At 41.1% G+C, this 25,923-nt stretch overlaps 1 protein-coding gene across 1 annotated transcript; it reads right to left on the bottom strand.

Annotated features, from left to right (window-relative positions):
• Positions 1-16,063: 16,063 nt before the first annotated feature.
• Positions 16,064-24,892, bottom strand: ythdf2 (YTH N6-methyladenosine RNA binding protein F2). The gene is made up of 6 exons (XM_010757006.3): positions 24,663-24,892; positions 24,425-24,449; positions 22,209-22,288; positions 19,664-21,358; positions 17,855-17,920; positions 16,064-17,523 (listed from the first exon to the last, which is right to left on the bottom strand). Exons 1-6 carry the CDS (start codon positions 24,687-24,689, stop codon positions 17,500-17,502), a joined length of 1,917 nt encoding a protein of 638 aa, XP_010755308.1. The 5' UTR covers positions 24,690-24,892; the 3' UTR covers positions 16,064-17,499.
• Positions 24,893-25,923: the final 1,031 nt, after the last annotated feature.

Below are 25,923 nucleotides of genomic sequence, written 5' to 3'. Positions count from 1 at the left end.
AGGGGAGCGCGGGCGGAGGAGGGGACAAAACTGTGAAGATACTCACACAGGAATGGATGGGAATCACATATATACAGAGAGCCCACGGTGTGTGTTAATTTCCTCCCTGTGCCTGTGCCTGCATCTGTGAACAAATGTGTGCATCCCTCTGACAAATGATCAATAAATTTGGTGTTTTCCCGGGGCCCTGCTGTATGCTGTGATGGAGGAAGCATGTACTTTTAATTCAGACGAATATCTATGGTGAATTCTTTGGATGACTGCGGTATCAGTTTGAGTCGAAGTGCGTGTGTGTGTGTACGCTTGCATGCTTAAGTATTTGCGCTTGGGTGCACCATTGTGTGTGTGCGCGCTCCCTAATGGGCACTTGTGTGTATGTGTGTGCATGCGGTGGGTGATTGCATATGTTCATGTGTGTGTGTGTGTGTGTGGTTTGTGTGTTGTACCGGAGGATTTAGTGAGTATGCCAGCTTGCAGCTGTTTGATTGTCAGTGAGTGAGAGCAAAGAGATGTGCAGATGTGAGTGAGTATCAAAGAGATTATGAAATGACCTGGAATTAAACACTGCAGTACTTTTTAACCGGGCATCATGGCACGTTAAGCCCGCCGTTTGATTGAGAGGTGGTTGGAAAGCTGTATGTTTATGTTTATCTGGTTTAAGTGCAATTTTATTTAATAAGCCAAAATGCTTATCTTTAATTCAATACAGGTCTCTAGCATTTGTTTGTTTGATTGTGTATGTGTTTGTTGAAGATATTACCAAGCAATAGTGTGACTCACAAGCAGTTTGCACCTTCACTCAATAGCTACCTCTGATTAACATCTGAACAGAACAGGAGCCAGCCAACCAGAAAACTGTTTTGGCGATTTAGTGTAATTGTGGCTTTGCTAAAGTCTCACTTTGCCTAATTAGAATAATAAATCATGCCGCCTCGTTGTTTTCAAAGGGCCCTCCATCGTCTCGCCAAAGCAGGTGGGATTGTGGGATGGTGTGAAAAACAAAGGCTTTGATTGCTCTGCTGAAGCTACAGTCAGTTAAAAGCAACGCGGCGCTCTCCGGGGATTCATATTCAAAACTAAGCCGTATCAGTTCATAGACCTGAGTGGGAAAAGCCAACTTGACAAATTTTGATTCATAGGCTAGCCCATGCTTGACTTCACTTGACATAAATCACTTGGCTCATTGGAAAATGGAAAGAAGGGATGGGGGGTTTGTTTTGAATGACATGAAAGGCTGAGGGGAAATTGCAAGGTGGCACCTTCCAGGATGGTTGTTGTGTCTTTCATTTAGGGAAGTAAATACAAATTCTGCTTAGGCCATACGTTACACCAGGTGACCTTGCAATGTAACATCCTCTCTCTCTCTCTCTCTCTCTCTATCTTAGACTTTCATTGAACTGACATGAAGTACAAACTTATTTGATGAAGAGGAAATTAAGGCAACACACAATAAGGTCCAAAATGAATAATAGCAGTAGTTATGCAACTAACTTTTTTTTTCATTATCCGTTAATCTGCAGATTATCTTTCAGATTAATCAGTAATTTTCATCAATAAAATGTCAGAAAAAGCCCAAGGTGACGTCTTCAGATGTCTTGTTTTGTTTGACCATCTGTCCACAACCCAAAGATATTCAGATTACTATTCTGAAGTCTGAGGAAATCAACAAATATTCACACTCTGAAAAGCTTTTTATTTCTTTTTTTAAACTTAAAAACTGTGTTCTAGATCAAGCAAATGTCAAAATAGTTGCAGAGTGATTTTCTATTTAATCAACTAATCATTTACTCTATATCTGTCTTATAAATGTTGAAGAGTATATTATAGAGTGTAAAAGAGACGGCTGATATATTGTTCCTAAATATTCTCAGTCATGATGATTTTCAGTAATTTGGGTTCTTTCAGCTGTGAGAACTTTCCACGTTAAAAGAGGAAGTGAATCTTTGTCTCAACCTTTCCTGTTCAACAGTGATTACAGACTGTATGCACTCCTGTTTAGGCAGCCATGTCGAATGCCTCTGCCAATTTGTAGTCTCTCTTTAGAGCCGTGTAGCATATCGTTTTATTGTGAGTTTTGGATTTGTTATTTCAGTGGTTCAAATAATTGAAGAAGATTTAATTTGTTCAGTGATTTCAGTTCATTGTAAAAATGTTTGTGGTGTAAGCAGTGCTTATGTTGCTGCATCTGAAGGGCTTTATACAGTATTTCAATAATTGTTAGGGAGTTTTATTTTAATAACTCTTTGTCAGTCTTGACCATGAGAAGGAAGGGAAACTTTGCTCTACATGAGTTGTTTGTTAGTCTTCCTCATAAATCCTTAGCTGCAGCCTTCAGACTGTATTATGTCGGATCTCTTCGATGTTTGTTTATACGGATACAGTTATTGGAGAAATTACATGGTCTGACCCAAATTTGTCTAATTTAATCTAATGTCTTTTTTCCAATGTCAATTTTCCCACCAAAGTTCTGATGATGTTGTAAACAGCAGCAGCAGGTGGAATTAGGAGAAGTATTTAGATCATTTACTTAAAAACTGTGAAAGTAAAAGCACTGCATTCAATTTTATACTTCAGTAAAAGTACATAAGTGCTGGCAACAAAATGTATTTTAGTAAAGTAAATGGACTGATAATTATTAATGATGCATTCACATCAGTCAAGGCAGAGCAAACTTTATGTTTTATATACTTTTATTATTGTAGTTCAGCCTATAATGATGTGATATATTTCATAGCTGATGATATATTTTTTTATGTAACATCTTATTCTGAAAAGTAACTATAGATTATATAGATGCAGTGGAGTAAAAAGGAAAATATTTCTCTATGGAACAGTAAAAATACTAAGTCACACAAGTTGTATTCATTGTACATATAAACTACATATTTCCTTTTTTTCTGTGACTGCTTGTCCTTCCAAATCATTTTCTCCGTTGCTCATTAGTTGTTGCATTTTTATAGATTTCAGAATGGCAGGTAGAACAAGTAAAGGAAGAAGACAGCGAGAGATAAGCGGTGATTTAAGCGAGCTGAGTGCAGCTATATACCGCCAGTTCACTTCCTCTCCCTCTTGCTCTGGCTGGCACTCCACCCGTGCTAAGAGTGGATGGGCTAAGCCACTCTTGCCCTACATACAGCCTAAACAGCAGATTACTGACTGTCCCTCTAATCCCATGCACCAGGGCATGTGCCACTGTCACCATGCACCAACCACCCAATCACCCTGCAGCCACTGTCACCATGCCTGCTGTTCTGCTAGCCGTGTAACCCCCCCACCCCGATCCCCTAACATCTTCAATGTTTCTGCTTTTGGTCAGTCATTTTCAGGTTTTATTTCTATCCGAACAAAGCACGCCGGAAGCCAGGATATCGAAATACTTCATTCCTCTCAAATCTCTCTTTCTCTGTCTTCCCTAGCAACACTGTCCCATCCTCATCCTCCTGATGCCCCCCCACCCTCTCCCAGTTTTAACCTCCTCATGACCACCTGGCACGGGATAGCTTCCTCCAGTCCCTCAGCCTCACCTAAACCACCAGGCCTGAGATTAGGGTTAATCTGGACCTTGTGTCATCCTGTATCTATCCACCACCCCCACAGCCCCATTCTTTCCTCCCTCCTCCCTCCCTCCTCTTTACCAAAGAGGCTTTGGTTTAAAATCCTTTATTGTGAACCCCCGCTCCCCTTGCAGTGTTTTTCTGCCTGCTGCCAACTGCAACTTTTCCTCCCGCACCACATCCTCAGCCAATCCTTGAGCAGATACTGGTAGACCCTGTCCCCAAGCGATGTTGGTTAAGAGATGTGCGCAAAGGATTTTTGCATTGCAGCTTTCTCTTTTGAATACATTTGGAATTAGACAAGCACAGGCACTATGAAATAAAACACAATGCTTGCTTGTGTATGTGTGTATGTGTGCATATGAGCGTACAGTAATACATGACTATAGTACCACATGTGTGCATACAGCATGAGGACTTGCCGTAATGGTGTGCATACAATGGTGTAATGGCGTATGTGTGCATCTTTGTCCATGACCGTTGTGTGTGTGTGTGTGTGTGTGTGTGTGTGTGTCCTCAATTCATATGAACAAGGGATTTAGATGAGCGTCTAGAGAAGTCATCCTCCATCCCGCTGTTCCAATCACAGAGTCCCCAGTGCATTTAGCCAGCCGAGATCTCCCTGTCCTCTCACCCCTGAGGACAGACTGAAAGCACGGAGGCCCGAGTTGGATGAAGAGACTCGACAATGGCGCGGAGAGCAACGATGTGTAGAGAATGAAGACAAAACGGGGAGAAAGATACAAAGTGCTAAAGCCCCTTTTCATTTTTTTGTCTCTTGGAAATAAATGGCAAATTCTCCCTCAAGCAAAGTCTCCTTTCTTGGGTTGAAAAGCCAGCAAAAAGCACTTGGCAGACAGAAACTGTCAGAATGGAGAGTGAGAGGTAGAGAGGCAGCGAGAGATGTAGGCCAGCAATAAAGCGTTATCGTAAGGGGGCAGAGAGAGAAAGACCCTTGAGCATGAGAACCTGCATGAGTTGGACGCTTTAATGAGAAAACGGCATGGAGGATCCGTTGAAACGATCACAAGATGCTGAGCTTATAATGTTAATGTCAAATTCCTTGTGTAATCATAATCAGCCAGTTTGTTGAGCACTGTTTAATTTGCTCCGTCTGTTCACGTATTAATAAGTCTTAGTACATATAACACAATGATAATTTATAGTGTTCACTCTTATGATTCCCAGCCAGGCAGAGTTTCTTCATGTCTCCAACACACACAACAATAAAACACACGTAATACAAACCTGATGACATTATAATTTATGTAGCAGAGCTCGATGCGTAGAGGTAGGACAGGATGCTAAAGGTCTTCTAAATGGATTAGGACTATGGAATCCCAGTACAGTGAGTTGCGAAATGCTGGAGTGACTGGTAGAGCGGGAGTGACTGATTAAAGGGGAGAGAGCGACAGAACATGCTGAGAAAGGAAAAAGTGGGAGAGTGAGGGGCAAAACGAAGAATGTTCAAAGTGATTGTGCAAGAGTGCAAAATGTCCACAGAGAGCAAGAAAGGAGAGAGCGAACGATGTAGTTAATGGATGTAAATTAATTGCTGTCATGTGGATTCTGATCCCAATAAATCAGGGTCAGTGTGGTCTCCGGTGCCATCTCTGCATGGTTGGGAAAAGGCAGGGGGGGACATGCATATATACAGTATATATTATGCACAAATGTACAAATACACATAGTGTTATTCAAATGTAATAAAGTTGAACAAGAAATATGAGAATTCTTTTTTAAAAACATCACCTGAAATAAAAATCTGTGGGACCACAAAAGTTGTGTAATGCATGAAATAAATGTAGCGATATAAAATAAAAGTCACTGCAGCATTACTAACACTTGCAGCTGTATAATCTGCCTACATGTGATATTTGGGATCCAGCGTGCCGTGCCATAAGATCCCCTTCATGAGGAGCTTTTTACCTCAAGTCCAAACAGCATATTTGATGCCAACTAACGCAGACCTAACTGGGTTATAAATGCAATGTGGTCCAATGAATTAGCAATGCTTATTACTGAAAATTACCACTGTGCTTTCTGCTTAACTAGGCTGCAAAATTGATTTACCTTATTTCCCCAGTCTATGACCATCACAAAGACATCCTGTTATTATGAAGTCTATGAGTATTATTGTATGTGTTAATCAGAAAATACGTGAACCATGTATTTTAATTACAAATAATACAAGGGCAATTTTAAAAACAAAAGCCTTAAAAAAAATAAAAAGATAAAAACACTGTCCCCTCACATTAAAAGAAGCTGCCATGCCGCAATATCACCAATGTATAATTCGGAGGAAAAAAACAAAACAAACAGTTAATGCAAATGTTCACCTTTCGATATTTTAAAATTTTCATTCATTGCACTTTACTGTACGATATGCCCCGTATTATATACACTGTGTTTTCTTTGATACTGTATGCCCCAAAGCAAATCACTCATGTTCAAACAGTAATATCTGAACATGACAGAAATGGTGCAAAATGGGAAGTAGGTCACGTAGCAATTTATTTGACAAAAAGGGATGGGGGTGGGGAACTGGGGCATGGTGTATGCAGAGGCAGCAGCAAAAGGGAAGGTTTTTGGAAACAGATCAGATTGTGTGTGTTTGTATGTGTGTGTGTGTGGGAGTGCGTGCTTAGGTTTGACCTGCAAGTAAAGTTAGAAGCTGTTACGGCTCATGCAAGAACTGCTTGGTCAGAGTGGAATAAAAAAAAATCTTTTTGCTGACACATGCTCATGCATGCTTACATTTTTTGGTATTTAGTAAATATTACAAACTACACACACACACACACACACACACACACACACACACACACATCAGAGGCTCCTTTTCCCACTCTAGAGAAATTGAAACTGATATTGCGGTCACTGGACCATATCAGCACATCTGACACAGAGTGTGTCAGCAGCATTGATCAGCTGTCAATGTGCTGCCCAGCTACCCCCAACCCATGACACAACTAAACACACACACACACACACACACACACACACACACACACACACACACACACACACACACACATTTGAGCTGTGTGTATCACCACTCATATTAACAGAGTAAAAAAAAAATCCACATGATGTACTGTAAATACATGTATTCCCCTGCACAGACACCCACACACACTCGTAAGCTCTCCGGCTTCCTCCTGATCCTGTTTAAATCCCGTCATCACTGAACATCACAGCTGTATGATTTGCAAGTGCCTGAAGACCATATACCTCTGTATTCTCCACTGTCCTACAGCGTCAAATTCTGCTGATGCCTCTGCGCAGAGACTCCTTCAGATATCTTCAGGCTGACCTGCCTGATTTTGTGAATTTTGAAGACAGAATTTGTGCGTCATTGCTGAAAACTCGATCAACATTATTTTTTTTTGGAGGAGAAGAAAACTTTCAAAATAAATGGAAAGTAGATTACATAAAAACTAATTCTGATTATATGTGATTAAATGCAAATGTTGATGTGAAATCTGAAGAAAAAAACATGTACGACAACAAACATGAAGTGGGGATTCAACTGATGTAACGATACATTAGATTTATTTTAATTACTTTCACTAACATATGTAAAACAGACGTGACACACTTCTGCAATCATGCAATAAACAGTTCTGCAGCACTGCAAAATTCTGCCATAATTTCATCTTTGCTGTTAAAACATAGAATTTTGAAAATAACTAAATTAATTAAAAGAAATAGCCACGCAATGATTGGTGTATCTTATATGGCACATTAAAAATGCACATATGCACAACATATTAACAAATCCATCCGTGGGGGTCATTGGGTTTATGCGACCCTGTTTACATACTGAAAGACTGTGTACTGTATATACTCTCAACACAATCTAGACAATCTGCGCAGGCTGCAATGAGGATCTGTAAAGCCACATTAACACATGAGAGAGGCTCTGGAGCACCAGTCTTTTCTAATGACTCGATAATCCGACCCAAATGCTGCCTGCTTGCTAATCTCTCCATCGGATTACCAAACTAGGGACGAGCAATGTCTATTTGTCTCGGCCTGTCTCACTGTCTTTCTGCTTGTCTGTCTCTGCCAGCTTGTCTCTTTGTATAACCGCTCGCTCTTCTATTTCACTGTATGATAAAAAAAAATTCTTTGCGTGCCTCTCTGTGATCCTTCTAGCTGTCTGCTTGTAGGGTTTCATGCCTGTGTTTCGCCCGCTCTCATCTTCACATGTGCAAGCTTTTTTTTTTTAAAAATGGAGAACGGGGTAGCAGGACATCAAAATACAGTCAGAAATCTCCTTCCGCTCTTCATGGCAACATGCACAAGGGTAAACATGCTTAACCTAAACATATACAGTACAGAGCGAGTGAAATTTATGGCATGTAATTTATGCCCATAAATAATAAGGATCCAGCCTATTTTGAAATAGACCAAAAAAAAATATATGACACAAATTGGAAAGTGTGGACAAGTGTATTCCACCAAAACAAATAAAGGAAAGAGGGATTCACTTTTGTTGCTTCAATTCAGAATGTCTTCACTCACATTCTCTCCTAAAATTCATATATCTATATTCCTCATAAATGGAAGGCCGAGCTGTCTCTGTCGTTCCACCCCAAAGATTTGCTGCAATGTTATTGGGCATTTCATGTAAACAGATCTAAACTAATGTCCTATTTGTCACACATCAACCATGTCTGGGTCTATATATTTACTATAGAACACTGATGCTGTTTTCTGCCTGCTAGGCCCTACAAAATGTCTCTTTGATTTTACAGAAATCACTCTATGTCTGCCGCCGTGTGTGTGTGTGCATCTGTGGTGTGTTTGCATGTGTATGCATGAGTGTGTGTCTGTGTGTTTGGACTGAGCCGCATCTCTGTCTTATGCACTGTAGCTCAAACTGCTCTTGACAGTCTGCAAAAACTTTTGACGTTTAGCTTCTCACAAAATAACACTTGACGCAACTAATATTAACTGAACATGTCTCCGAATTATCCTGCTATACCTGGCAGTTTTTGCAGATTTGGTGACAGACGGGAGACAGATCGTATTTTCCATGAAAAATAATGTATCAAATTCTAGGATATTTTATCCCCTCCAGGTATGTAATTCTGCATTTTTACACTTTTACCAAAATGGAGATCAAAGGGTGTGAAGTATATGTGTGTCAAAACGCTACTGGAAAAACATGCAGCCGTTTAGCTTGCATGGTTTTGGTAATGCCTGACAAATATCACACTACCAGTGGAGACTGAACCAGGCGGTTCAAACTTCTAGCATTGCTTGTAACTGCACGATTGCAGATAAAACACAATCATATACAGAACAAAAAAAACAAAAAAAAAACAGAGATATCATCTCAACAGCGAGCATATTTACAATAAAATGTACTTCAATGTTCTTAAAACAGTTACTGCGCTAATTTATAACTAACACTTATAACGCTTCAAGCACATGAATGTATTTGAAATATTGATGAAATATTGATTTGTAAAATGCCGTTTCCCTTCACTTCTACATGTAGGACAGCTATAATATGAAAGAACTGTGGCATAGGGCTGAACAATTTGTAGAAAAAATCCTAAAACTCTGACTGACAGCAAAAATTCTTGAATACAATGGGAATCAGTCAAAACATGAAGCCATAAAAAAATATATACTCATAAAGAATGGATCTCTTCCTGCATGGATGTGACAGTTGTAGATGTCGACACATTTCAAAATAATGAGAAAGGTTAGGAGCAGGGATATCGGGTTGAGCTAAGTGGTGAAGTGAGGCATGAGACGGGAAAAAGCAATGGTGGGCTGGAGGGAGCGAGAGATGGAAAAGGACTGGGGAAAAATACAAAAAAAAGAGGTGAGGTGGGCCATGGTAGATTCTGCACTGTTTAGTGGATGAGTATGTGTGTGTGTGTGTGTGTGTGTTTGTATGAGAGGTAAAAGGGGAGGAGGGTGTTACTGCGGCTGTCCATTTCCCGGGATCAGCTGATGGCTGCGGATGATGGAGGGGAGAGGGGTCAAGGGTCAAAGCCTTGCATTGTCAGCCTAGCCTCGCTCTCCCGTGAGGTTCCCTCCCTCCCTCGGTCCCCTCCTCCATCCATCCCCCCGCTACCTCCTGCACATTTACATACATTTATCAACACCACGCGTCGCCGTGGCTCGCCGTGGCTCGAGGATGCACCGCATGCATTACTGGCTGGCTACCCCTGCACCGCTGCAGCCCGTGCATTCGCCGCAAAAAAAAAAAGGCGTACTTTATATTGTGTTCAAGCACCGGTGCATGATACATATGTGCATTTGCATAAAATGTGGATGTGACTGTGTTGTACATGTGATTCGTGTGAGTGTCTACATGCACATCTGTGTGTGTGTGTGTGTGTGTGTGTGTGTGTGCAGGACAAGACAGGGCCTCCCATCCCCCCCCCCTCCACCCACGACCCCAGTATTAGGACTACCCTCCTCACCCTTCGTCCCCCCTCCCATTCCCACCACCCCCCACACACACACCTCCCCCACTTTGCCTGTGTAATCCCTGCCAGCTGGCCCCGTTGGCTAATCCCTCTGCACTGATCAGCTGGGCCACGCATCCAGTACGGGACAGGACAGGGACAGGGGCAGATAGGGGCGGGACGCTCTTGTCTGTGTGTGTGTGTGTGTGTGACTGCATGTGTGCGTGCGTGCGTGTGAGGTGGGGGGTGGTGTCGACCAGAAAGCATAAATTGAAGCCCGTGCCTTCGCCTCGGCGCAGTGTGTCTGTGTGTGAGCCAGTTGCCTGTTCCTCCTCGTCCGTCCATCCCTTATCTCTGTCCTTCTCCTCCTTCTCCCTTGGATCCTTATACATATATACCAACCTGGTGTATATATGTATTTTACCTCTTGGGCTTTTTTGTCTTCCTTTTTGGTTTTGTCTTGAACAGATCCAAATGGATTTTTTTCTAATGGTGGTGACTGGGTAGAATTTAGCTGAGTTTTTTTTTTCTTTTTTTTTTGCCTCTCTCCTCTTTCCCCTGACTGCATGCGTGACACCTGCCTGCCTCCCGTCCCTTCAGCCCTCTTGTCCGCCATCCCACCAACCCCCCGTGTGCCTGCTCCCCTGCTCCTCTTCCCAACCCACAAGGACCTTCACAGGATGGAGCTGCGCAGTCACAGCTACAACTACAGCAACAACAATAACAAAACCAGGACCAAGGATCTGAAGGAGGAAATACTCTGCAGCTCCTCTGCTATTTTTTGCCTCGTCTTTAGAGAGGAAGGATGTATTTGAGAAAACGCTATTCTGCTTGTGCTACTCTATAGGAAAATAGTGGTCAAGAGTTTAAATAGAAAGGTATTTTAAATGTAACAGTCGCAGTTTTTCTGGATGTGACAGTATTTTGCGTAATGGCAAAGAAGCTAAATTCCTCCTCTTGTGTTTTTTCTTTTTTTATTTTGCTATACATCCGCATTTACTCTTTGCTAAATTATTCAAATGTGTGTATAGATATTAATCAGAGGATGGAGACTGTTGTTATTTAGATCCTGTTTTCCAGTCTGTACATGGCTATAGTTACATGCGCAGAGTGCACAGAGAAAGAGAGAGAGAGAGTGAGAGAGAAGAGATGGAGAGTAGGAGGGAGGGAGGGAGAGAGGGAGGGAAAGGGGGAGATAACGACACAGCTTTACCAACTGTAATGAAGAACTGCTTGGTCTGATTAAACCGTACCAAGCTCTCAACCAGGAACAGTGGAGGCAGTGCTATGGTGAGGATAAAGGCATTGCGGCACATCGTAGTGTGTACTCATAAATATCTAGTCGTCATCCTTTGTTTTGCTCTGAGGGGAAGATGGTCTGCAGGAATGGTAGCAATCAGGTATCTGGGCTGCTGCTCTCTTTATGGTGCAACAAAGGTAGCTTTGCTTGCTCGCTCTATCCTCACTCCCTGTTTCTCTGTGCTCTACTCTCTCTGTGGTGCTTTTTAATGATGTGCTAAAGTGTGTGTATACAGAGATACGTCTTAATGCTACAACTGCTGCTGTGATGATCAGATCACAGATTTTTTTGTTTGTTTTTTTTGTTCACATTTCACCCTTTCTTTGCACATCCATAAACGCATGCATGCATTCACACACCCTGGGGCTGAGGAATCACAATGACATTGGCTTGTATCATATGTTTTTTTGTTTTTTTTCCTGTATTGCCTGTATAGAAAACCCTGTTTTAATTGCAAAGAGGGAATGCATGTTGGCATGAGATTAGCATGCAATGTACTTTGACGTGTGAAAGGACCGCATAGCCGCCTGTGAGCCCACAGGGAGGAGAGATCACAGGTGAGGCGAGAGGAAGGAGAAAGTCAAACAGGGACGGACTGAGAAAATGCAACACAATTGGATGCACTTTGAAGAAAGTGACAGCGTTTAGAAAACAGCGTTCACGGTGACAATGGCTGTAGAACATGAATACAAAGGAGGGGAAAGTGTTTGCTAAAAGCAGGGTAAGTGACAAGAGGAGAACAGGAAATGAAACCTTTTGGAAGTTTGGGTTTGAGCTCTTTGTGTTCACAGTGGACCTTGATTTAATTTCAATACAATTAAGGCACGCGGTGAATGCCAAGAGAGAAGCCACAGTCTTCGCTCACCTGAGAGACCCGGCATAAAAGCCACGACAGGACAGGAGAGTTGCACTGGTGACTACACAGATGGATGTTCGCTACAATCCTATGAGATTAACAAGCGATGACATTAATAGTCACAGAGAAGCCGGAGAAGAAGCATTAGGCAAAGAGGTTACAGAGCAGTGACCCGAGACAGGTGCACAGATCAGTTAATGCAAACCAGACAAATCTAGGAGAGGTATTACTATAGACATACAGGAAACACAGTAGAGAGAAATGCACCACAATCACTGGGCACCAGTCGAAGTAAGATACTGGTTTCCATAACGAAAGAACAGACAGAGCCGTAGGCAGCCTACCAGTGTCGGTCCTGTGGCCAAATGGACAGAGGGATCACACCAGGGGGATTTGCCATGTGGTGACAGAGGGCCACTTCAAAGGTCTGTGTGTTTACGCATGAGCGTGCACTTGCCCTGTCTGAGAGAAAGATGGAAAAACAGGGTGAGAATCCTAAAAGAGCATGATGTGCTGTTGTAGGAGAATTAGTGTTTGTACTCATAAAAGGCAACAACCTCCTCTGAGTCATTCTCTGATTTATTTTATTACAACAACCATCCATAATCTAAAAATACGGCTTTGCACTTCGTTTGGATTTATAGGTTAAATTAAAACATTGTTTCGTGAGCTCGTGAGTTCAAGTATCTCGTCTTTGTTTGTGTTTTTGTTGCTGCAAAAGTCTCAATAAAGAAGTCATTTCATGGACAACATTTCTATTTGTACTATCTAGTATTTCTTTTCAAAGTAAAAAAAAAAAAAAAAAAAAAAGGCCACATCAAGTAATTTAAATAATGAGCTTCATTTCAACTCTTATAATCACAGAGCTGCATCAAATGATTCGAGCTGTAAATCGCTGTAGGCAATAGAGACGTGTGTTGACCTACATCTCAGATGATGTAGGTGGAATAAGCAAAAAAAAAAAAAGAAAGAAAGAAATGAAATCGCGGATTATTGTATAGATTCCTTTCAATCTATTTTTCTTACTGCTGTAGATTTAATTCTGGCTTTGTTTGAAAGGATAATCTATTCGAGATATGACTCGTGGTGTTTATTGTAGGAAGAATGGATAAAATCATCACAAAAAGAATCACAGCATCATAGTAAGTACAAAATGCAGGCTGGAGAGGGCTTGCCCCCACCCCCTCCTCCCTCCTACCTCAATACATCCTGCATCTATATTAGTCCTATATATGCTTCTTTATATTTTGATACACCAGCGGATGACATTTCATTATTGCCTGTCATCTCCACACAATTAGAGCGTGCAGAGGGCAAGTGTGCCACATATGTTGAGACAGAGGTCATCAACTGTTTCCAGGCCCCTTTCGCCTGTCTACACATTATGCATTTTGAAAAACTCTCAATAGGAACCGAGACACTAGGAGAAATGGTGGAGGGGGTTGTGGGGTGCTACTCAATATGTCAACAGTGCGGGACCCCTGGCGATGGTGAGCAGGTGACCGCACGCAGACCCCCCCCCCTCACATGCTAAAAACATTCATCATCTTGACATATTCTTATTACTAAATACAATAATATTACTACATATTTTTTCAAAGCTCCTACTGCTAGTTATGTTAGTTAAATAATGCTGATTTATTGGTGACAAGTGTGGAATTATAGGCCTACAGTTATTTTTGTCTATGTTTTTTTTTTAAGTTAAATTTATATTAATTTGATATTGGAGAAAAAAACCCACATTGTGACATATAGGGAACTTATAATATCATTTACTGGTAACATACATATAAAATTTGATTAAGTGATGTATGATTTTCTATTTAAAAAATAAAGCTTTTGTTCTATATTGCTGCGTTTTTCACACTGTTCTTTTTTTTTCTTTCTCTTTTGAATATTAGAGGCAGGCTTTGCGAAACAAAACGCACGAAAAGAGAGAAGAAATCTAATTTAGTCATGTAAATAGAGGTCGGGTTGGCGACATGGTGAAGCGTCACTAATGGAAGAAAGAGATGGATGCCTTATGATAATGAGGGGAAAATAAAGCAGAACCATGACCTTGCAGAGCAATATGAACCCACAGACACAACGCACCTAATGTGTAGCTCTCTGAATGAATAATATTTCCTATAAGGACAAAATGCAGACAAACACAGAGAGATAGTTTTTAAAGAATTTTGATTACAGAAATGTAGGGTCTGATCAATTGAAACGTTAAACGAGCAATAGGCTTATTATCTCTTTAATGAGTCGCTGCAAAAATAAGCCAATTGTTGTTGTTGGTCGTTTTATTTTGTTTTTATTTTTATAAATATATTCTGTTTAATTGTGTTTGAATTATAGCCCACTGGAGTCAGCGAGAGGAGATTGACTGATAATAATTGGAGTGCCTATTATGTATTCAGTCAATAGAGGCTAGATTCTGCACATGGGGAAAAAAAGACACACACACACACACACCAAAAAATAGAAAAAAAATAGTTTGGAATTTCTCCTTTCACCACTGCAGGGAAACTTCTTCTGTTTCTCCATCTCCTCTATGCATTGAGCTTGATGTGCGCTCTGAGCTGTGAGTGCTGACCCCCCCTCCACCTCCCCACCTACCTCCTCCTCCTCCTCCTCCACTTTCTCCCAATGGTCCCATTTCCCCTTTCTTCTCCTCCATCGTCTCGGTGGCTGTATCTGCCTCTCTTTTATGGCCGTTCATTTGCATCCCAGGAGGGGCTAACAGGCGTCCCCAGAGACGCGCAGATAAGGGTCACAGGAGATCCCCTCGAGGCAACGTGTTTGCCACGCACCCTCAACGCAGACACGACACGTGCCGTAGACCACGCAAGCGCGCACACACGCACGCACACACACAGTTCCTGCACTTCAGTCCTAAAAAGCTGAGTGATCGCCTAGACATTTTACATTCTGTCAGAAAATTATTAACATTAGAAATTAAAAGTCATCAATGTAAAGGCTGTGGTTTTATATAGCACAGAGCTGGAGGGGCATTCATAACTTAAATAATTTTATTGTAATAAAAAATAAACAAATAAAAAACACAGTTATTCAGTCTGGCTCAGTCCTTCATCTGTATAATGTGTGCAGCATTCTGTGTGAATTAATAAAGTAGGTATTTTAAGATATAAATCAAAGCTAAATTCACAGATGATCTATGTTAGGATTCAAAGCACCTATATAGACTATATATTGTATTTCTTTGTAAAACAAGACTTGATTTGCGAGGTCGTTCTTTTTATTTTGGTAGCTTACCTGTTTATTTCACGCCTCAGGCAAATTTGAAATTGAGTAATTTTTTTCTGTGTTTTGCTGTTGGCAGTGTTTCAGTAATTTCTAGTTTTATATAGGTCACAATAACCCATCAAATCTCAAAATTATAGAACCAAACAGCACTGAATAATTTAAAGTTTTTACACAGTCTGTGATAAGAGACAGTGTTTAGAGTCATTAAAAGATAAAATCAAGAAGCTGCATGTACATGAGGCCTCGTCAGTCTCCTGAAGGGTCTCTCCTCTCATCAGGACACAAAGTGAACCGCAATAAGTTGTGTTGTGTCTCCCTCTTGTGGCCACTGCGTGCAGTACAGCCGCACCGACGAGGACAGAAAATGGCGGATTGCAGAGAAGTCATTTGTACACACGCAGGTATATGATTCATACATTTCTCTGACCATATCATGGTCCCTTATGCAAACAGAGCCAATTTAAAGCCTACATGAGTTTCATACTGCCACAAAATAAATGAATTACAGCAAAGTAGAAACAGATTTTACTCATTCAGGACATCCAATCAGGTATCACGTTCACCTGGTGTAAGAAAGGATACAACACAAGTAGACAGGTACAACAGGCCACCCACGTGACTAAAGAAAAAAAAATGCTAATGAAAGAGGAAAAGTCACACACCACTTTGTGGAGCATCTTTATTATGCCACAAATAAATGCCAGTAGTTCTGAAAGAGGACCTTGCTTTTTTTTGTTTGTTTTTTTCTTTTTTAACTCACCAACAATGACATTCTGAAAATGGTGGAAGCTGATTGTGATATTATAGTATGTATAGTTGGCTGAGCAGTCAGAAATGGGAGTGTGGAGGACAAAGCGGATTCGGAAAGTCGAGAGGTAAGAAATGCAGGGTACAGTGATGAAAATTGAAGTCAGGATAAAGAGTGGACGGGTTGAATATGAAGGTTAGCGACAAAAACAGTCATTCATATCTGGGAAAAGGAAACAAAAACAAAAAAACAGATGAAAAGAATGCACAGACACGCATGACGAAAAATTGCTTTACACAGTCAAACAAGGGGAATGCACACGAGTTCTGCTGAATATACCACATTTATTACTTTTGAACTGATTAATAGAAAGAGTGGGGGCAAGGCCACTCGCATCACTGTCTTTAGAAAACTGAGGAAGGAGAAGAAACAAAAAAAAACAAGAAAGCAGCCCAAAGCAACGATGAATTAACTTGTTCAAGAGAAAGAAATAGGGTAAATAAAGTCCAATGAAGACTGTTAACAGAGGGCCGCAATTTTTTTTAGACCATAAAAATTATACACTGAGCAAGGCTCACCAACTTAACATTTCTTCTGCTTTCAAACTCTTGAACCCACCCCCTTCCCTTCTATTCATCTCCAGAGCCTTCAGACCCTACCTTCCCCACACACTCTGTCCAACACGTGCCAAAAACAAAACAGAGGGCCATTCTGAACATCTGCAGTCCTCTCAAACAAAAACATGACAAGCATGTACGGAGTGAGCGTAGTTGACAACCGCCTACGATGAAAATCCACTTAAGAGGAAACTCCGCTGGGTCCTGGTTGAAGATGTGAGCATCCTCAGAAGACACGGGCGGGGTTGGGGGGGGTCAGGGGGAGTTTACAAAGAAAATGAGACAAACTGCCCATTCTTGACTTTTGGACACTATTATAAGCAAACACTACAAATTTCTATTGTATTTGTGTGTTCGTGTGAGAATTACAGACTTGCTCTTGGACCATAAAAACAGAGGATGATCCTTTCATTTTAAAAAAAAAGGAAGAAGCAGCATACAAGGGGGGGAAAGCATATGTAGTGGAATGGGGTGGGGCAAAAAAAAGATTTCACCTAAGGATGCTATGCATTTAGTTGTAGTCCTATGAATAATCGTTTCCTTTTCTTTTTACTACAAGTTCGAAGTAAGTCTTTAAAGTCAAAAGAAATCAAGAAAGTCTTCATTTAGTTTTTTTGTCCTTGGTTAATTCTTCACCCCTATTAGAATTTCTTAGAGATCTGGATGTAATGATGTAATGGGGTGGACAGGGCTTTAGGGGGGGCCATTGCAGTCTTTTGACCAAAGCACCAGCTGTTACTTGACTCGTCCTTGGCGCTCCTAGAACACAATGAAAAAGAAAGCAAGTTACACATCAGCAGACTAAAACTTTGTATGTTTAAACGACGGTTGAGCCTTATCTTTCAAGTCCTTCCGGTTTATTCTCCCAGCCTCCTTTTTATTTACATTTTGCTTGTTACGAACAACAAAACTGTTGCCGAAGGATAAAAGTCAGCGCAGATACAGTTACAGGTATGTTTTAGGTGCATTTAACATTCACTAACTCCAATAACATAAAATGAATCTGCAAAGACTTCCAGCAGTATCCATTAAGGATCAAAAAATAGCATGTAAACCGTTCCTGCATATGGTGACAGATGAAGCAAGTTACCTGAAGCCTGTAATGACTCCTGTTGCTTGGGTTGCTGGGATATGGCTCACTGCCTTGGACCTCCACCTGTCACACAGAGGAGTGAAAACTGAGCGTAACGAAACAGATCCAAGCAGACAAGTCGCTATACTTTAAAGTCAGATCTTTGACACAAACCTGACCAAAAATGTTACTTAGAAATTGCAGATAATTTTGATAAGTGTCTAGCAACTTTGCATTAACAACACCAGATCCTGATCAGAAGCTCATAACCCTAGAGACATCACACAGGTCTTAGATTTTTAGTATAGTCTTGCATGCAAAATCTAAAACCTAACTTTTACATCAAGCAATTATACACTTAAAAACTGCCAAGTATAACTTGAATTAACGCATGCTCTGGTAGATTCATGGAGGTTTCATATACTGACAGAGCTCAACTCTTCCTCCATCACTATACCGTTGATAAGAAAACAGCTCTTAACATCGACAGTCCTGAGAAACCGCTGGCCATGCGCAAGATTTCGTACATAACTCCTTAAATGTGATTACAGTTACAGTATTTCATATCTCATCTCAATACCTAAAGAGAGCATCATGTTGCAATTGCATCAATATGACTGACTGTACAATAACAGCTGCTATTTTCATTAATGCACAGATGTTTTGTTTGCGTTTTAGTGTGAGCAAACAAACAGCAGATAAAGTTTGTGTTCAACCAAATCTGTAGCTCCTGTGTCCTGGCTTTTAAGCACTCACAATAACATTCAAGCAGTATCATTTGTGTGGTTTTAAAAAGCTCTGCACTATGCTCTTTAAGCATGCCTCAAATGTACAAATATACAGAGGAGTTAGGAGTAAATATAGATCTCAAAACTAAAAAAACAACAGTTCTTGGCATGAACCAACTAAAATCACAACACACTGGAAGATAAATGTTTCTACATCCACAGAATAAAAACAAACTTTTCTACGCCCACTAGCAAGCAGACAAATAATGGCAATTTACAAAAGGTTAACGAGCTGTCGTTTTAAAAAGGAAGGTAAGCGAATATTACGTTGACTTGGCATAGTTCTCTTAATTTGTCTCTGTCAGGTAGAAAAGGTTATAGAACGTGTAATAGAGCTATGCAGGAGATTAAAACCTCAGTAATAAATAAAGAAATGCAAACAGTATCACTACATTACGGGAGCTGCAATACACATTTGCTCTTCTAGTTTTGTTCCTTATGATGATGCTAAAATATGCTAAACAGATTTCATCCTATTAAAAAACATGTGACAACAGGCATATTTAAAAAAAAAAATAAACATTTCACATATCTTTAAGAGGCCGAACAACCGAGTTTGAAGAACAATACCCCTAGTAAGGTTATAAAAATAAACTCTGAACCACAATACAAACCAGCAAATTCAACGTTCAGATATGTTCTTTGATTATTTCCATTTCAAAATATTAGCTTTGCGTAAACATCAAAATTATTTCTGGCGTTCATTCTTCTGTGTCTGTATTCGATTTTAAATAAGAGCAATACATATGAGTAATAAAACAGAACACAACACCACAGTGAAGAACTTAGGAGGAAGAAAACAAAATATACTAATGTGTATTTACAACAATCGCAAATTGAGACAAAGACCTTAATCCAGCTGACAATCCTCAAAGGTTCCCGTATTTCTTTGTAATGGAAAAAGAAAGGCTGTGCATGCACGCATCCAAACCATGTTCACCTTTTTCAACACAAGTTAAAGCAGAGCACTCTTTTCTTTTCATTCATTCCTTTGATCATTCACTTTATTCAACAGTAACTTTTTTATTTTATTTTTTACCTTTTTCACACACTCTTCCTCCTCCTGACGCTTCTCGTAGTGAGAAAAGTCATCGAAGATGGAAGTGGTGTGTTTATATCCAGCGATGATCTTTAGCACCTGCCTGGCCTTGTCCAGTGGTACCTCCTGTGTGTCCCGAGAGTTGGTCACTGGCTTGTTTTCGTTGTTCTCCAGTCGAATGTGCCTTAGCTGACTGTTGGGAACGTCCTTAACAAAGATCCAGCGCACATCAAAACGACCCTTCCACTTGTCCTGTGACCACACGCCAGCAGACGTGTTGTAGTCCACGGGTGAGCGCATCTCTGCCACGCCACAGAAGTGACCACTCCCATTGACACTGAACAGAAGATAAAGCGGCCCTTTACCACCCAACGAACGGTAAGCCGCATCGAGCCTCTTGTTGCCATGCTCCGTGCTGCACCAGATGTTGTACTTGATGGAGCGGTGGATGTCATCCTCGGAGTAGCTCTTGATGATAAACACCCTGCCCTGCTTGGGATTCCAGTCAAAGTCCTTGGGGTTATAATTGTTGACCATGCGCAACTTCTCTAAGACTGGGTGGGGCTCAGAGGGCACCCCAGGAACCACACCCACACCAGAGGAGGTTGGAGGAGACTGGCCTGCACCACTCCCGCTGCCATCACCAAATCCATTGGCCCGGTTCCGTGGAGGGACCCAACGAGTAGGTTGAGAAGGTTGCTGTTGTTGGCTTGGGGGAGGAGGAGGACCCTGGGAGAGAGGAGGCTGGGGTATCTGAGCCATACCTGGTTGTCCAGGTGGAAGCTGATGCTGCCCCATCTGAGAAACAGGCGGTACCAGCTGTCCATTGCTGAGGGGCATTTGTGGGTTCCCCGCAGCAGTAGCTCCAGGTTGTGGGGAAGCCTGATTGGGCGGCTGCCCATTGCTGGGAATAGAGGGCACCTGCTGAGGGGTGGCAGCTTTAGGCATGGTGCCCTTGTTGTCCCAGGTGCCGATGTCCATGTTGTGTTTAATGGGCGGAGGAGGCAAATTGGCACCTGCCATGCCACCCTTGGTTTTCAGCTTGGGTTGAGGCTTGGCTGGCTTGCTGGCAATATCGGCCCAGGAGGCAGGCTTGGCAGGGGCAATTGAGACAGGAGGCATGCTGGGAGGTCCTACAGATGATACAGGGCCAAGGGGACCTCCACCAGGTAAGCCAGAGCCAACCACCTTAGGAGCCATATCCCCATTACCACCAGGAGCAGCATTGCCAATCTTGAGCCCTGCCATGCCCTGGTCAAGGCTGTTCATACCAGGTGCCTTGTTAAGGGGCTCGTTGGCAGCAGGTGCAAATGGGGACTGTCCATCGATCATGGCACCCCCAATTGAGCTGGGAGCATAGGCATAGCTGCTGCTGTAGCCAGAGCTCTGCGGTGTCCCCGACTGTCCCTGAGAGCTGCTATTGCCCCATGCCGAGAAGTCGATGCCACTGGGGAAGAAGTTGAAACCATGCTGGCCCAGGAAAGGGTTGCTCCCCAGGGGGCCTGGCTGGCCAAACATAGCGTCCGGGAGGTAGTGGGGCTCCCCATTGCTCAGCTGTCCATAAGGGGCCAGGTAAGACATAGGAGGGTCCCCACCTGTGGACCATGGTGGCTCATTCAGGGAGTAGGAAAATCCTATGGAGGGGCTGTAGTAGCTGGGCATGTACGAGTCCGACATGGCCGTATAGGCATTGCTCTAAATAGAAAAGAATTTGTTTTAGTGACAAGAAGGAAGAAACAGAGTGTTCTTTGCGACAACAAACAGAAACTTACTTACAACAGAACATTAACAAGTTAACATAATCTTCTACTCAACATCTATATCTTGTTCTTATAGATCCAAAAATATGAGTCATGTTTTTTAAACTATTATCAAACACCAAGGATTTACCATGCAATAATAAAGTTTCAGAAGAAAGTAAAGGTCTATTTGACAAAAAGATGGTGCATGCTTCTGTAGTGGGGGAAAATAACTCCATTCTTTCCCTCTACAACCCACTTCACAGGCGGCGTGTGTGTCTTTTACTACACAAGGGGAACTCCAGCTACCACACAGTGAAGAGACATAAAATCCAAAGGCCACTCGAAACTAGAAGCACTCATTCCAGCTGCACATCCTTAAGGTCTTCCTGTATTCCTCAGTAATGCAAAAAGTAAGGATGTACATGCACATAAAAATAAAAAAAAGACCTCAAGTGTGTTTACACGCTTGTGTTTTGTATATTCTGAAAAGTAAATAATCTAGTGGATTTTGTAATGTATCTGTTATCTTACTGTATGTAAGGCATATAATACAAAGTTTATAATAACTTGGATACACCCACCCACCACTTAGACATACTTAGATAAAAAAGTCTGGGTCTAAGTTACAACCTGTTGATTTTATCTACAAAATCCACTTCAAGTCATTAGATACACAAATTAGAAGATGTATAATTAACCAGGAACAAAAACTAACTTGAAGTTACTTCAATGTTTTGATAACAAAAAATGACTCAACCTGAAAAGAAACACGTGATGGCAAACACCAGGCGATAAAAGCTTACCTGTCTGGCCTGAGTATTCAGGTAAGGCTCAAACTCATCGTCATTCAAGGTATCCTTTTGGGTCACAGCTCCGTTTTGCACTGAAACCAAAAACAAACAGTGGATGTAAACAGTCTGTGTGAGGAGCACAGAGAGGCGAGAGGGGGAAATACATTACATTATCTGGTCATTTCACATCAGCGTTATCAGACTCTTCTCATTACATAACATGCACTTCCTGCAATTATGATTATCGGAGCTAGATTAAAACATTACATACTATAACTGCTGAAGTCTTTCTCACCAGCATGGAGAGCAGAGCTTTCAGCCGCTCTGCTCCCCAGCTCTGGGACTCTTTACCCCCCGTCATAAGGAACATCAACTTACTGTCACAATTCAAGTCTGCACTTCAAACCCACCTGTTTATAATACCCTTTTCCATCTGATTCAATTGCATTGTCCTATTTTAACCTGTTTTTAATGTTGTATTCTTGTAATTTGATATACTCTTATGGTTCTTTTTGTTTGTTTCTGTTATTTGCTGTCTACTCTCATTTATTGTACGTGTCCTTAGGTGACAGAAAGGTATCTATGAAATAAAATGTATAACTATTATTATTGTTAAATATGCTTCAGGTTATACAGTACAAGCTTACATGATGAGATGAATCAGTGAAGATTCACCTAAAATAACACTTTAAAAGTTCCCTCATCAAAACAGACGAATTAAATTATAGGAGATATTGGTACACAACATGATGACAGGGGATAAAGTGGGAAACTTTAAAGTAGACAAGCGAAAAAAAGCATCACTCTAAAGTGACAGTAGAGCAGTTTAAAATGACCCCTGTGGGTGCTGGGAATAATATAAAATAACCAATATGTGTCACACAAGAAGCTTATAAATATAGCCAATGTTTTCTGATGGACTTAAAGTTGAACTTAACTTAGACATGTGGTTGGCTGGAGGTTGCGACTCCATTAGGGGTTGTGATTCAAAGTGTTGAGATCACTATGCGGTAAACATTTTTCATCCTGATTTTACAGGAATAACGTGAAAGAAACGGGTTGATTACCATATACACACAGACACACACCACGATGACAATGGGTAAAATGGGCAACAATTAAGTTTAAAGTGACAGTAGTCTAAAGTAGAGCAGTTTAAAATGACCCCAGTGGGTGCTGAGATTAATGTTAAATGACAAATATGTGTCACATAAGTAGCCTATGTATTAAACAGGTTTGTAGATGTCAGCCTGTAGTCTTAATACAAACTGGTGGGATCACAAAGTCATTTTTCATTCATCAAAACAAGATATATTTCATTCCTGACAGTTTTTCAAATAAAAAAATGATTTTAAATGAATATCTAATGCATGTTTAATGCAGGTGGACAAGTTTCAGAGTACTTTCTGCTGTAGCTGATACATTTAAAAAAGGCACACACACACACACATGTTGGTAAACACGTTTATCTAACAACATCACAGCCGAGAGCAGCATGCATGATGAGGGTAAAAGCGCCAGGCCTGTTTGGACACAGGAGGGGAAAGAAAGAAAGAAAGAAAGAAAGAAAGAAAGAAAGAAAGAAACATGTCGGAAGACGTGTCATCTTTTTTTTTTACTTAGCAACCAGCTAACAGTTAGCAGCAGGCTAGCTCGTCTCCATGTTAACGAGGCGCCAACAGTCCGTTCAACATGACGGACTCCGGGGCTAACGCTAGCCGAGAGGCGAGCGTGATAGGACGGGCACCTGTAGCACAAACACCGCACGAATGTTTTATACGCGGTGTGACCGATGTGGAGAAAGAGACTGAGCCGGTTAATGGTTTGTTCTCGCACCTGTCAGCGCAATAAAATAATAAAAATAAATAAAAAGCGTTACAAGTACAACCAGGAAAAAGGGATGCTGATGTGTATCATGTTGCCATTTAGCTCAATGCTAACTGTGGCAACCGTAACGTTAGAGACGTAAACTCACAAACGGTGAAAAGAGGAGCCGAGAGAGACGCGTTATTCTTTTTGTGTGGCGAGTTAGCTTCACAATTATGTACAATTTATACACAGAGATAGAGAGAGAGAGAGACGGGCCTGTTTGCTCTGCTAGGAGAGAGACAAGCTATCGCATCCGCGCACGCAAGATTTTTCAAAGCGCACCGCACGTAAGAAAAAAAAAAAAAAAAAAAAAAATCCGCATTCACTCACTCATAACCTAAATGTTTTTCAGTCCTTACCTTTATTAGCTTGGCCTTTCGGTCTCTGGATTGGGTCCAGGTGATTCATGAAGGTTTGATTTATGAGAAGAGAGGAAGGGGAAAAATAGATGAAGAGATATATTTTCAGCAGTCAGTTCCTTTAGCAGGTGGTCAGGCCTACTGCACTACTGAGCCACAGCCGCTGCCTCTCAGCTAAGCTATCCTCGCTATCCTCGAATTTGGCCCTCGTAAATGTTCAGAAAATACCTCTCTTTACCTGTTCAAGAAGGCTGCTGGCTGACATGTCTTTCCCCCCCGGAGCCTGTGTAACTGTATTTACTCCTAAATAAACGCGGCAGGGTGTAGAATTGGTCTAGGTATTGGAGAGTTTCAGCCAAGCGCCCCTATCTCTCTACAGAGCCTGGTTTCTACACAATGGCGGGCTGCAGTTTGCTTGACAGACTCCTCAACATGGCTGGGCGGCCCTCGTCAACCCACGATGGCATTTATTTACAGCCGACAGGCGCCCCCGAGTGGCGCGGAGGAGCCGGGTTTAACTGTCACACTGCTACATAACACAGGACTGTGGAAGTGTTTGCACATCTGTAGACATTTTTTATTTTATTTAAACTTAAGACATGTCTTTTCTTTTTAGCCTGCTTTTAAGTCTTGGTTTTTAATATACTGTTACTGGTTCTATTTAACTGTTATTTATTTCAAAAACTAAATTATCTCAGAATGCTTCCCTGCCTAACAAAACTAATAAAACTAACAACTACTCTGTGCTCCTTTACACCTTTCTCAGCTTATGTCCTCCTCTGTAAGTCGCTTTGGATAAAAGCGTCTGCTAAATGCAATGTAATGTCATATCTCACACTGTTACCTCACTGTTACTTGTTTTAATATACTGTTACTGGTTCTATTTAACTGTTATTTATTTCAAAAACTAAATTATCTCATATCTCTCACTGTTACCTCACTGTTACTTGTTTTTTACTGTTACTGTTACTGTTATTTAGACATGTGTATATATTGTTTAAAATAGGATATTGTATAGGGTATATTGGTTAAGTTTTGTTTTTCTTACTATTGTTTTTCTTGCTTTTGTCACTTACCGTTTGGGAGCTGCGGTAACAAAAACAATTTCCCTACGGGGATTAATAAAGTACTTCTGATCTGATCTGATTTTAATTTTTTTATGCCTATTAAACAAGTAACAGTGAGGTAACAGTGTGAGATATGAGATAATTTAGTTTTTGAAATAAATAAGAAAGAGAACTAGTAACAGTATATAAACAAGTAACAGTGAGGTAACAGTGTGAGATATGAGAATTTAGTTTTTGAAATAAATAACAGTTAATAGAACCAGTAACAGTTATTAAAACAGTAACAGTGAGGTAACAGTGTGAGATATGAGATAATTTAGTTTTGAATAATAACAGTTAAATAGAACCAGTAACAGTAAAAATAAAAAACAAGTAACAGTGGAGATGAGATAATTTAGTTTTGAAATAAATAACAGTTAAAGAACCAATAAC

Source organism: Larimichthys crocea, chromosome XXIV (assembly GCF_000972845.2).
Source record: "Larimichthys crocea isolate SSNF chromosome XXIV, L_crocea_2.0, whole genome shotgun sequence".
Lineage (NCBI taxonomy): Eukaryota > Metazoa > Chordata > Actinopteri > Sciaenidae > Larimichthys > Larimichthys crocea.
This window is presented reverse-complemented; position numbering and strand designations above follow the sequence as displayed.

What these genes read in the sequence shown, in the direction of transcription:
- ythdf2 (XM_010757006.3), bottom strand. Translation starts at nt 24,689, where the DNA reads ATGTCAGCCAGCAGCCTTCTTGAACAG. An exon ending in GAAAGGCCAAGCTAATAAAG is followed by an intron (nt 22,289 to 24,424) that starts GTAAGGACTGAA and finishes TTTTGGTTTCAG; the next exon opens with TGCAAAACGGAGCTGTGACC. An exon ending in AGGAAGAGTGTGTGAAAAAG is followed by an intron (nt 17,921 to 19,663) that starts GTAAAAAATAAA and finishes TCTGTGTGACAG; the next exon opens with GTGGAGGTCCAAGGCAGTGA.